The sequence below is a fragment of the Triplophysa rosa genome, linkage group LG17, assembly GCF_024868665.1.
Source record: "Triplophysa rosa linkage group LG17, Trosa_1v2, whole genome shotgun sequence".
Classification (NCBI taxonomy): Eukaryota; Metazoa; Chordata; class Actinopteri; order Cypriniformes; family Nemacheilidae; genus Triplophysa; species Triplophysa rosa.
Window position 1 is genome coordinate 6471400 of NC_079906.1, and position 13280 is coordinate 6484679.

A 13280-nucleotide genomic window follows, 5' to 3' on the forward strand; every position below is an offset into this window, starting at 1 on the left:
CTAAAGCTGTCAGATTCCAAAAATGCCCAAAAAATAATTTATTTGACTTCAAAAAGTAAAAAACTGAGCCAAAATGCGGTTCTTACTGATTATTGTCTTACTCATGAATGTGTGCCTATTAGATCATTATTGTAGTAAATTAATATAATATTAATATCTTTGAATATAATAGTATTATTATGTATTTTAATGTTTTTAATATTTTCAATAATTTGCAGTGTAGCACAAATCATTTATACCACCCATACATGTATGCTACTTTTTTTTGTAATTTAAAGCTCCAATCCTTTTCCAAATAAACAACTATTATGAGTCATATAGTTTGACATGCAGACAGAAGTAAATCATTTCCAGATTTTTCATTTTTTCAGTGAATCATTTCGTTTAAATAAATTGATGTTGATTTTTATTTCATTGCATTTTGTCACATTTATAATGAGTCTTTTACCTTCATTCTCTAATCTTTTGATAATCGTCTTTTGCTTTCTCCCTGCAGGGTCCAGAACATTCATCTGCCCGACCAGAACGCTTCCTACAGATGTGCAATGATGACCCTGACTTCAATCCTGTAAGACTGTCCACACCTGTCCAACATTTCTTTCGCTAACCTGCCATTTATCTTCATTAACTGACATTTCCTTGTCTCTGGAGCAATAAAATCTTTAGTATCAGGGTATACAATTGAGCACAGACATTGTGAACAATCTTGAACATTCCCACAAGTTCCATGCTCACAATGGAGGAAATTCCAACAAATATTAATTTACAACAGTAGCAGAGTAGAACGGCTATCGACTCCGCACAGACTTGTCCTGTTTTTCGTCCACACTATAATTTTATCATCCAACTAGAAACTTAATTTACCCAAAATTGTTCCCCTGCAGAAAATCACCGATGACTTTGCCGTGCGTCAGCTGTACGACTGTAACTGGATTGTTGTGAACTGTTCAACTCCTGCCAACTACTTCCATGTGCTGAGGAGGCAGATCCTTCTTCCCTTCAGGAAACCTGTGAGTTTACTTGTTTGACAGCATCACAACCATCAAATGATTCAGCAAACCAATTGTTTGTTTAAATGAATTGATTTTGAATGGTTTAGAACTGTGCTTGCTTTCTCTTTAGCTCATCATCTTCACTCCTAAATCTCTGCTGCGCCATCCAGAGGCAAAATCCAACTTCGATCAGATGCTACCAGGTAAGAAACTACCTGTAATTGTGATCAGTTGAAACACTGAGGAATTCACTTAAAGGGACAGTTCACCCAAAAATTAACATTCTGTCATCATCATCATTTACTCACCCTCAAGTTGTTCCAATCCTAAATTCCTTATTCTGATGAACACAGAAAGATATTTGGAAGAATGCTTGTAACCAAACAGTTCTTGGACTCCATTGACTACCATAGTAGAAAAAATGGCTTTATGAATTTCTTTGTTCTGTCGAACACAAAAGATATTTTGAAGAATGTAGGAAATCAAGCAGTTCTGGGGCACTTTTGACTAACATTGTCATTTTTCCTACTATGGTAGTCAGTGGGGTCCGAGAACTGTTTGGTTACAAGCATTCTTTCAAATATCTTTCTCTTACCTATAACAAGATTTTCTTACTGCGAACATAAATAATTAGTCATTTTAAGTGTTTTATTTTGTTTTTTTGTGCGTTTCTCAGGGACTCACTTTCAGCGTGTGATCCCAGACGATGGAGTTGCGACCGAAAACCCCTCAGAGGTGAAGCGCGTCATTTTCTGCACAGGAAAGGTGTATTACGAGCTTACACGAGAGCGCAAAGCACGCAACATGGAGAACTCTGTGGCTATCACTCGCATCGAACAGGTAACACTGCTTTCACGTTTTACGTTATATGTCCGATTGCTTGTAACGTTTTAAAGACTTTCTGTCTATTTCTCGCCCCAGCTCTCTCCTTTCCCCTTTGACCTGGTGAAAGCTGAGACTGAGAAATATCCCAACGCTGACCTGGTCTGGTGTCAAGAGGAGCATAAAAACCAGGGTTACTACGACTACGTCAAGCCCCGCATGCGCACCACCATCGAACGTGCCAAGCCTGTCTGGTAAACTCTTCTCTGCTCATATAAAGCTGTGATATTTCCAGCCATCTCTGTTTTTACTAATGGCGTTTGTGTTTGTAGGTATGCCGGTCGTGGTCCTGCTTCTGCCCCTGCCACTGGAAACAAGCGCACCTATCTTTTGGAACTAAAGCGTTTTCTTGACACTGCCTTCAACCTGGACGCCTTCAATGACCACATCTAAATCTGTCCACCCATCAACAAAGAAGACTAAAACTTTCATCAACCAAATATACCAGACCATTTTTTACCCATAGAGAGTAGAGAATGAGCAGGTTATCCATTGTGTTCCATTCTAAACATACACATTTCCCTGCATGCATCTGCAGTTTACATTTAACAGGCCGTTGTTCGTTTCAAGCTGGTTTTGTCGACGTTGCCCAGATAAACAAGACCAAGAATGATTAAACTACTCCTGTTTAAATAGGATAGTTCTCCCAGATGTTAAAGGTTTGTCATTGTTTATTTGATTGTTTATTCTGCTTAACCTGATTGATTGATTTACTTTCTTACTAGAAACGGAAAATGGCCTGTTTACCAGAACATCCAAGCTTCGTTATATTGACTTGTATTCTGTGGAAAAGAGCACCTTGGACATTCTGTCAACTCATGTTGTGTTTTCAGCAAGATGATGATAATCATACAGGTTTGGAACAACATGAGATGAGTAAACAAATAACAAATCATTTTGGGGAAACTATCGCTTTAAGAACGCATAACAGCACATGTGTTGATTTTAAAAGACTTGCAACATTCTTTGGACATTTTTGCAATGTAATTTGCAATCATTTTCAATGTCTATTTTCAACCAAAGCACAGCCTCAGTCTGGTTCATAAGAACTTTCTCTCAACTCTCCTGTCTTCGCTGTAAGGCTTTTTAATGCTTTCTGAGTTCAAGTGCTCAGTTCTCAACATCTCTTTGGCTTTAATTTGTATGTTTGTGTTTTTCTTTTGTTTTCCTTGTTTATGTACTGACAATTGCGGGCTAAATTTAGAATAAGGGAAGATGTTGGCACATACATTTGCAGGGTCTCTTTAGTGAGAAAGATTGCAAAGAAAGTGGCTAAAATGACACTTTATCTGTATCGTTGCACTGTTTTCTGACGTTTTCTAAGTTTAAAACAGTTCTCAGAAGGGGACGTTGCAGTCTTGTGAGTGTATTTATGTAAAAGGCTTGATATCAAAAGGAGGACGGTGTGGATAATTGTTGGCGGCACCTTTTCTTATGTGCCTCTGGTGTGGTGGTTTCGTCTCTGATCCATTATCATTTATTTGAAGATTGCATTGTATATTCTGCACACTCGGCGACTGTAGCTTGATGCAGATGTCAAAATTTCCCATAATTCTAATCTTGCCATCTGATACCTTGTGCCATAAAGCCCAACTCAGCTGCAGGAAGACATTATAATGGCTTGCGAGACAATACGAGAAATGTACCTGTTTGTGGTCACTCTTTTAAATAGAATCAAGAGATCAAATCCTATTGGTTCTTTTCAAGAGAAAGCAAATTATTTTATTTATTTTTGTTTTCAAGAATTAAGATTATGTCCTTGTAACGGTTTAGCTTCATACAATAAACTCATTATCTTCTGAACCATCTGCAGTTCTTCGTTTATTTCTAAAACTTAATCCAGGTATGTCAGGGGTAGCCAGCCCTGCTTATGGAGAGCTTTCCTAGTTCCAACACTACGGTTTTTCCCCAAAATCCTGGAAGAGAAAGTCTAAATCTTAGTTTTCATCTTATGTTTATTCACTGTGTCAGTACATAATGTTCCTAAAAATGTTTATTGCATTGCATCGCCTGCTTGTATGTGAAAACACATAAAGATAAAATGCACTTTAAGCTGCTTTGGATATCACTGGCCCTCCCCAGGAGCAGCATTTGAAAACAACTACAGAAAAGCGTTAAGGTTTTTTTTTTTACTTGCTTCAGAATTCGCCACAGTCAAGTATGTTAGAATGTGGTTGAGCCTGAACTCGGCAGCAAAGTAGATCTCTGGCAGGACAGCACCCTCTGAATCTTAAGTTATGGCAGCCGCAAGACCCAAAGTTTTCTTCGATATCACAGCCAACAGGTAATGCAGGTAAAGCGTTTCTGCTCAAGTCTAACTGATGTTACTTCTGAATTTCCTGCAACTGCTACAAAAGCTGATCTTGAAAAGTTGCAACACGGGCTGCCTCCTTACATGCACCTATTTCCTCATAAGCTCGGAATTCTGACATTGATTGACATGGTAATAGTACAAAAAGGTTGTATTTGTTAACATTAGTGCAATGCTTGTTATTTTATCACTTTGAAATAAAAGCTGCCATCAGACACGGATGCACGAAATGACTTCTTTATTCAAGGGCGTGTGCTTTTCCGCCGTGACGCTCTTACGTACACACACGTAACATGCGGGGCGTGGCGTTGCCTCGCATTCACGTTCACACAGAATATTACAAGTAGTAATCGCAGTAGTTAGCTAACAATGAGCAATATCGTTTTTCAGCATTTAAAGGGATAGTTCACCCAAAAAATGAAAATTCTGTCATCATTTAACGTTACACACCTTCGAATTGTCTCAAATCTGTATACATTTCTTTGTTCTGATGAACAGAGAAAGGTATTAAGAATGCTTGTAACCAAACAGATCTTGGAACCCATCGACTACCATAGCAGGAAAAAATACCTTAGATTTTTTTTGTTACGTTGAACACAAAAGAAGATATTTTGAAGAATGTAGGACAGGAAACAATCCTATTTTTCCTACTATGGTAGTCAAAGTTGGCCAAGAAATGTTTGTGTTATTCCAAATATCTTTCTCTGTGTTCATCAGAACAAAGAAATTATACAGATTTGGAACAACTCGGGTCACTTTCACTTTATTAAAGTGTTACCATTAATAATGTTGTGCTCCTGTTTACTAAACAGCAGCCTAGTTTTGCATTCGCAGGTCAATCTAAAGTAGAACTTGTAGTGTTGTTTGTGCTTACATAACAGTGTTACGCTTTAAAATCAAAGAGTTTCTTTGTCAAGATGCTGGTGAAGTATAGAATCTTAAGGGCACTGTGTGAGAATCTGGCAACCTGGAGGGTTTTGATTCTAAAAGGCATCAGTCATTGATATTCACAATGTGATCTGTTCTAATGGGTTTTGTTTTTTTTCATTTTGACAGGGTTGTTTTATTAGGTCCCCAGTACATGGGTAGAAACACACACACACACACAAAAAAAACATTATTTAAGTCAATAATTATATTCTGTATATTACGTTTTGTTTTGTCATTTTGTTTATATATTCCTATTATAAATTAAGCTGTTCACACTGTAAAACTTTGCTGTAGTTTTGCAGCAGGTTTGCCAGTAACTTACTGTAGATTTAATTTACAATTATGTTTTAAACACAAAAATTACCTAGTTCTAGTATATTTTCTTTCATAAAACAAGACTAAATATCTTAATTCACTTTTCTCGTTATGTAAATGCATCGTTATTTAAGAAGTTTTAAATAATTTACTAAAAAAACTGTCAAAGTGTTTTAATTTTGATTCAAATAAAGTTGAACTCAAATTGAAAACATTCTAAAGTTGTTTGTTTTTTAACAGCTGAGAGCTGACATTGTCCCCAAAACAGCAGGTACAATTTTTATTTGCTTTTTTTTAATAATTCACTAATGTAAAGTGCCCATCACTCTTATCTTGCACCTTTTGGTTTTAGAAAACTTCAGGCAGCTGTGTACAGGACAGAATGGCCACGGCTACAAAGGATCCACCTTCCACCGTGTCATCCCTGGCTTTATGTGTCAGGTAGGAAAGATTACATCAAATATGCTTTTTGCAAATCTGTTTTTGTATGGCCATCTACGCACCTTATTATTGTCTTCAAAAGAGTGGAAACCCTGTTACATATGTGTTTCAATAAAAAGGTTATGCATCTTTTTGCCACTGAAATCAGTTCTAATCTTGAAACTGTGGCGACAGGGCGGCGACTTCACAAAACACAATGGAACTGGTGGAAAGTTAATTTACGGAAACAAGTTTGCGGATGAGAATTTCACCCTGAACCACACCGGTGCTGGATGTCTGTCCATGGCCAATTCTGGCCCCAACACCAATGGTTCCCAGTTCTTCGTCTGTACAGGTGATACTCTGTGGTGAGTAGGCCTACATTACGTGTTCGTGCATGCTTTCTCTGGCTTAGTTATGCCACGGGATGTCCTTTTTTAATGTAACCGACTTTACTTTTTTTTGCAGGCTGGATGGCAAGCACGTTGTCTTTGGATAAGTTGTGGAGGGCTACATCTTCATCAAAAAAATGGAGAGCTATGGTTCCAGAAATGGAAAGAACAGTGTCAAGATGGTCATTGCTGACTGTGGCCAGCTTTAAACACCTCAACCGCTAACCTTCACGTCTAGTTAACCCTCACCTAAATCTAACCACAACATTCTTTACCAGGATATATAACCCTCATTGTTCATTTGTCTTTGATCAGTGGCCATGTCCTATTTTGTACACATTTACTGTTTGTATCGACAAATAAAGAGAAACAATGACCTTGTTTATTGGACTTTTATTATTTTAATGATTAAAATATGGAGATCAATTTATAAAGATTTAATAATCATTTGTAGCATTATTATAAAGTGTTTTTTATTTCAACCTAGACACCTTAAATGATGACATCTAAATCTGTCCTTCAATCAAATAAAAAACAGATAAATTCTTAATATGTAGCCCATCTGAAACAGCTTTCATGCACTTTTTATGCATTAAAATAAGTCAGCTTTGATTTTGTTTTATAAATAACTTGTTTTATAAATAAGCCACTGGCATTTATATGTACATTCGTATTGTTTTTAACGATGCTGCAGCTGTATTTATGTGTAGGCCTACAGAAAAGGCTTGATGACAGCTGGCCCAGAATCAGATCATTCATGTATTCATTAATATGCGTGTTTTTGCTCTTACAGACCAAATAAAAAGTATCATTCATGAGGCCATAAATAGGCCAGGCACACGTTAACAAAAACGCACGCCTTCAAGCTGCGTTTCCTAAAAAGCGGGTCATGAAAAATCTTAATGATAATGTTTCATTGGTCCGGGCTTGTGTCTGTCGAAGTATTCAAACGCTCTTATTGGACGGAGGCGATTTAGTGACGCCCCTCTCCGGTAATTATATCGCGCAGCGGCCTTCATCCGGTCTTTTTCTCAGTTGAAAGCGCACTAGCGGTGAACGGTTCACGCGCATCAGCCCCAGCATTATCCAAACGCAAAACAATCTTAAGTCATGGCAAACCCCAGAGTTTTCTTCGATCTCGCCGCAGACGGAAAGGCGGTTGGGAGAGTGATCATGGAGGTAAATTTTAGGCGATATTCTCCTGTCTTTTCTATCAATCGGGCTATGGCGCAAATGGAGTAATTTTCCACTCGGGAGTGGGTTTGGTGTTTATTGATAGCTGCTGGAAGAGTCAGCGAAACTCTTCACGCGCTGCAAGACTAGCTGTATGATGAATGCGAGGCGCTAATCGCCCACGGCTGCGTGTTTTACAGCTCGAGCGGCTGTTTAGCGTGCCATGCGTTGTTCATTATCGTTTATTCCCCCCTGTATCTGCACGTGCTGCAAGCATTAACGTTAGCTTGCATGTAAACTTGTTGCTGGTGGAGTGAAATTCGTGAAAAGACTTTGGGGAATTGATGCTGATAATCCCAGTGCGCATATATGGGCTGGGGCCGTCTCTCTATTGTTTAGCCCTGGGACCGGTAAAGCCACTTCTCGTTCAGGCCCAAATAAAGCTTCACGTCCCAAAAATAAACGCAAACTGCAAAACGAACACTCGGTTTCGCATTTTAATTGTACTTTTTAAAAAATGAGTTCATTTATTTCTCGCGTTAATACTCGGTCTAATGAAAAGATATTGAAAGTTCTGCTGGTGGGGGATGGGAGGGGGGAACTGTTCTCCGGAGATTTCCATGCATCCGCTATAATAGTCAAAAGATCACGCTGTGCGTAATGGCGCAGACAGTTTGCTGCGTAACTGTCGTGTGAACGAATTTGTTTGCTTTTATTTTGAAAATCGTCTTGTGGCGGCATCACAAACCAAGATTCACACAATTTGTACGCGTTCAAATACAAAATGCTTTGTAAACGGCCATTTTAATTCAACGTCTACTAGTTAAAAGAACCCGGAAATGTCACACGCGCACGTTGTCGGACAGAGACGCGCCCTTGCGCTGCTGCAAGATTGTTGTAACAAGTCCAGATACGTATCGTGCTCTCTGCACTGTACTTTTACCCGCTCTTTCTTTTCTGCGGTCTAAGTGCAGCATGCCCACACAGACACAAGTCGATGTTTGCGCTATGCAGTTGTTTCTTACGCACTTGTAATGCCACACAAGCTTAGTTTTGTGCCTAGATGCTGCAGTGTGATCATGCGGCTGAATGGGTGACGTGCACCCACAGGCAACTGTGCAGACAGCATCTGGGAGTGCATGGTTTTATTTGGGATGGGGTGTGCATGTCAAACGTGAAGTTTTCCATTGACTTCCTTTTTGCGGTTATTTCATACAACAATCGTTCTCCGTAAACTTGCATCCACATTAATAACCTATACTCTGAATATTTTAAATCAGCCGTGTTCTGTAATTTGCTATCGAATTAATATGCACGTTTTCTTTTCACAGCTAAAAGCTGACGTTGTCCCTAAAACAGCAGGTACCATAATTCTTCCCACTTTTGAGTTTCATTTACAATCACAAGGCTTGAAAGTTTTAACATGTTCATCGCTCTTTGCACCTTTTTGTTTTAGAGAACTTCAGGCAGCTGTGTACAGGACAGAATGGCTACGGCTACAAAGGATCCACCTTCCACCGTGTCATCCCTGGTTTCATGTGCCAGGTATGACAGATTACGTAGTCTGCCATTGTCACATGATGGGTATTATTTTGGGTGTGTCGGTGTGTGCATCTATCTGCCTTTCTGTAATTCTTTTAGTTTGTAAGCTTAAGTTAAGTTGTAACTTGTTGCTGTTACCGTAACCGCTCTAATCTTCTCACTGTGGTTGTAGGGCGGCGACTTCACAAAACACAACGGAACTGGTGGAAAGTCCATTTACGGAAACAAGTTTGCGGATGAGAACTTCATCCTGAAACACACCGGTGCCGGATGTCTGTCCATGGCCAATGCTGGCCCCAACACCAATGGTTCCCAGTTCTTCGTCTGCACAGCTCTTACTTCATGGTGAGGATATAAAGTGCTTTTGGCATGCTCCCTCATATTTCATTTATGGTTTGAGTCTTCATTATCTGCTTGACCTTTCTTGCAGGCTGGATGGCAAGCACGTTGTCTTCGGACAGGTTGTTGAAGGCCTGGATGTGATCAAGAAAGTGGAGGGCTATGGTTCCAACAGCGGAAAGACCAGTGCCAAGATTGTCGTTGCTGACAGTGGCGAGCTTTAAACTCCTCAACCACTAACTTTCACCCAAACCTTAGTCTATTTACCCCTCGGTGCTCCCTGACTTAAATCCTACCGTAACATTCCTGTCCAAGATTTATAACCCCCATCATCCATTTGTCTATGAGGAGTTGCCTTTTTGCCGTTGTTGTTTTCATACAAATAATGTCCTGTAGGCTTATTTGTGTATCTGAAAATAAAGGGGAACAATGACATTGCTTACGTGATATTATTTCTAGTGCATGTGACCTCAGCAAATTTAAGGCTTGCTTGGATATAGGAATGTAACCATATCCACCAAATTCTGTGGTTCAGCATGATGTTATCTCCGGGTGGTAACACTATCTTGACAGCTGGCACATATGTAGTCTTAGCTTTGTGAATAATGGATGCCAATATACACCGGGCATATATCTGTAAAGCAATTGCTAGAGCAGTGGTTCTCAAACTTGGGCCCTAGTTTTATGGCGTTATATGAAATGTGTATTCAAATTATCACATGAATAACATATTTGATGTTCCAGCACTGAATAATGTAATGTTTAATGGTTTCATTAAAGTTGAGTTTGCGGTTGTTTTGCGTCATTTTCTTTGAAAGGCCCACAAAGAGATGCACCCTACACATGCGCTGAAAAGTTTTGAGAACCACTGCACTGGAGACCGCATGGACCGAAATGTCTAGGAAATTAGATGATACCCAATTCACCCCAGAAGTAACGACCGGATCTGTTAACATTAAAAGAGCACCGTTTCCGAGTTGAAGTGGGAATTGTCGAATTTCCGAGAGCACGTGAAGGCAGCATTGCGCCCGAGTTCTTTGTAATGTTTTTAAAACGTTTTTCGACTGGTTTGTATTGAACTATAAATCAAATAGCACTACTTAAGACGGACATTTCCCCTTTTTGCAGTTCACGTTCATGCCCAATAGAGGGTGCTCGGCGACTTGTTTTAAAGTTTAAAGCCAGGACATGCTTTCTCAAAGTTGTGTTTTTGACTCGCAGAAAATCTTTAAAAAATACTTACAACTTACAATTGCTTACAACTTCAATGTTTTATTTTTGTTACTTAAAATACTTTGAAAATATGTCATGACGTTTCCTAATACGTTTCTAATCCAGAACACGCACTACTGAGTAATGTTTTCCGGTGTTTTTAGCTTATTTTCTCAGTGGTTAACCAGTCCTTTTCGCGCTTCGCATGTGGGTAACACACTCCCTGTCCACGGGGGCTATCGGCGTGCGGGTGGCAGTAAAGGCTCTTCTCGCAGTCGCATCGGTCCAGTCTTCGGCGGAATTTGGCGCGTCCCCGAAGCAGGCAGACCTCGCCCAACGCGGGAACGCGCTGACATCTCCTACCGGTCAAGTAGAGAGCGCAGCACAGCCCCTCCTCACAGTCACGCGAGCGCACGCATGGGGCCATCTCGGGTACTGTATGCAAAGAAATAACACCAATGTCTGAGCTTTAAACACAGAATGTGGGTAAAGTTAGCAAAATAATAGTAACACATTTCCCATAAATCATGTGTGGAAGTTTGCGCGTTGTACCTTTTTGCTTTCCTCGTCCATCTATTTGAATCCTCATTTTACTAGCGTTACGCTGTTTTTTCTTGGAGCCTTTACATTTTTCATGTGCCTTAAAATGTTTATATTTATAGATATGAGTAATATGTAAATATATACGTAAAAGACATTAACATAGTAAAATGTATGGTAATGCTTTAATACATCCAAAATGTTTGATATGTCGTCATTACCTGTACAATAGTGCAGTCTCGTCCATTTTCTGTGATTCCCAGAATAACAGAGGTCCTTCTTCTTACAGAATTATGGGACTTTGCAGTTGTGTCACTCAGTAAATGCAAAACTGACTGTAAGAGATTGTTAGGTTTTTGTTAATTCTTGTCAGATCATTTTAACATATGGTGAAATCATTTTTAAAATATATACATAAATTTAGGATTTCATTGAATAAATCAAAACATGCAAAAAAATATGTCTGTACGTATTATTACACTAATTATAACACTAGCCCTAATAACTCTTCCGGCCAAAACAATGAGTATTGCATGTAAACTATGTAAGAGTATATGAATGTATATTCTGACCTCTTGAGAGTTTGTCATTTCCCTGGAGGACTGAATGATGTTCGAATCCAGGCATTGTACCGTAGAAATAACAGACAGCAAAAACATCATCGTCTGCATTGTTGTATCCAAGTGTACTGACCGCATTGAGAGTCCAAACTTCAGTCAGATGATGAGCTCTACTCTGGAGGAGTCACCTGGCCCGGTGTTTTAATGGTCCTACGGCAATATCCTAAATCGAATGAAGAAAAACACAGGAAAAAGAATGTGTCTTTCATTGGTGGTTACTTTCTGAGTATTTCAATGTTTATAGTCTCACTTTATGTAGGAAGTGTGCAGTGCATTACAGTGGCAATTAAGGCAAATTATGGCCCACACGCACAACAAACATGAAAGCTTAGATGTACCTTTCATGATCCACATAGAGCCTTTACACATGTAACACCTTTGAAATTTGCTATGATGAAAAATATTACATCCTTTAAATGACAGTCATTATTTTCCCGCATCAGTAGACTCGGATGTAAGTTGCTTCCTGAAACGGAACAGGTGATTATCAGCACCTGAACACCGGCTTAGAGGAGAAAAGTCAAAATCTGTGTTTCTCACCGGACCAGGTGATAGATCTGTCATCTGTCTACTTATGAGATTCATTACTGCTATTGTTATAGCTACACTAAGGCTTCCAGTATACAGGATAAAAATGGTATTAGACGTTCATGTAAGTTCCATTTTTGCATTTATAAATGTTTTTATGGATAGGAGGCGGAGAGAAGAAAAAGCCTAAAGATATTAAATTTAATCATTGTTTGTATTAAGAAATAAATATGCAAATACTATTCTGTCTGTTTTACTAGTGCCCTCATGTCATTCCTAACCTAACCCTAGATTAAGAAGATATTTTGAAGAACGTTGGAACCCAAAACTACATTGGCCCCCATTGATTTTCATTGCATAAACACAAACCACTGAGACACTTCTCAAAATATCTTCTTCTGTGATTCACAGAAGAAATTCATGTACAGTGAATAATAATGACAGAACTTTTAATTTTGGGTAAACCATACTTTTAAGGGTCATGTGTTTTTTAATTTTCTCGTGAAACATGTCAAAAATGAACTTCTTATGACATTTAATAAGCTATTATTAACTTAATATGGAAACAGTTGTTTCTTTGAGATGTCTTCACTATAGTTTCAAAGGTCTGTGTGTGTACTGGTATTTATCACTGTGTGAGGACCTAATGTCCCCACAAAGATAGTAATACCAGTAGATTTTGACTTTGTCGGGAGATTTTTAGGTTATATGCTTATAAATCATACAGAATGATATTTATTGAAAATTGAAAAATGCAGAAAGGATTGTGTGATTATTAGGTTTTGGTGTTGGGGTAGGCTTAGGGGATAGAATATATCATAAGCCTGATAGAAAATCAATGGAAGTCTATGGATTTCCACATAAAACATAGAAATCAGTGTGTGTGTGTTTATGTGAAACAGAGTGGGTGCTGAACACAGGGCAGGTGATGGAAGCTCACCCCCTCCTCTTCAAACCCTGAGGCGATTTAAAAAAGCCAGCCGTGTTTACATAAAGCAGCAGCAGCACCAGACTGCAACCCTTTTGTATGTGTGTGTGCAAACTGCTGATATTTTAGTCATGTTTTGATTGCATGATCAGATTT

General features: G+C 38.9%; 4 protein-coding genes across 6 annotated transcripts in view; 3 read left to right on the plus strand and 1 right to left on the minus strand.

The window, feature by feature from the left end:
• The window catches only part of ogdha (oxoglutarate dehydrogenase a), a 29361-nt gene extending 25684 nt beyond the window's left edge, over nucleotides 1-3677 (plus strand). For all 3 annotated transcript variants that reach the window (XM_057355838.1, XM_057355839.1, XM_057355837.1), the window contains exons 18-23: nucleotides 497-568; nucleotides 885-1010; nucleotides 1123-1195; nucleotides 1669-1832; nucleotides 1914-2068; nucleotides 2147-3677. In XM_057355838.1, the coding sequence (XP_057211821.1) occupies nucleotides 497-568; nucleotides 885-1010; nucleotides 1123-1195; nucleotides 1669-1832; nucleotides 1914-2068; nucleotides 2147-2267 (711 nt within the window). In that variant the 3' untranslated portion in view covers nucleotides 2268-3677. The remainder of the gene's footprint in view (nucleotides 1-496; nucleotides 569-884; nucleotides 1011-1122; nucleotides 1196-1668; nucleotides 1833-1913; nucleotides 2069-2146) is intronic.
• Nucleotides 3678-3787: 110 nt separating this feature from the next.
• On the plus strand, nucleotides 3788-6617 carry LOC130567614 (peptidyl-prolyl cis-trans isomerase-like). Its single transcript, XM_057355840.1, has 5 exons — nucleotides 3788-4167; nucleotides 5671-5701; nucleotides 5783-5871; nucleotides 6046-6218; nucleotides 6319-6617. Exons 1-5 carry the CDS (start codon nucleotides 4162-4164, stop codon nucleotides 6347-6349), a joined length of 330 nt encoding a protein of 109 aa, XP_057211823.1. The 5' UTR covers nucleotides 3788-4161; the 3' UTR covers nucleotides 6350-6617.
• Nucleotides 6618-7253: 636 nt separating this feature from the next.
• On the plus strand, nucleotides 7254-9734 carry LOC130568412 (peptidyl-prolyl cis-trans isomerase-like). The gene is made up of 5 exons (XM_057357246.1): nucleotides 7254-7421; nucleotides 8747-8777; nucleotides 8872-8960; nucleotides 9130-9302; nucleotides 9388-9734. The coding sequence occupies exons 1-5, from the start codon at nucleotides 7353-7355 to the stop codon at nucleotides 9518-9520; spliced, it is 495 nt and encodes a 164-aa protein (XP_057213229.1). The 5' UTR covers nucleotides 7254-7352; the 3' UTR covers nucleotides 9521-9734.
• Nucleotides 9735-9859: 125 nt separating this feature from the next.
• On the minus strand, nucleotides 9860-12097 carry LOC130568411 (dickkopf-related protein 4-like). The gene is made up of 4 exons (XM_057357245.1): nucleotides 11621-12097; nucleotides 11270-11383; nucleotides 11061-11148; nucleotides 9860-10943 (listed from the first exon to the last, which is right to left on the minus strand). Exons 1-4 carry the CDS (start codon nucleotides 11744-11746, stop codon nucleotides 10669-10671), a joined length of 603 nt encoding a protein of 200 aa, XP_057213228.1. The 5' UTR covers nucleotides 11747-12097; the 3' UTR covers nucleotides 9860-10668.
• Nucleotides 12098-13280: the final 1183 nt, after the last annotated feature.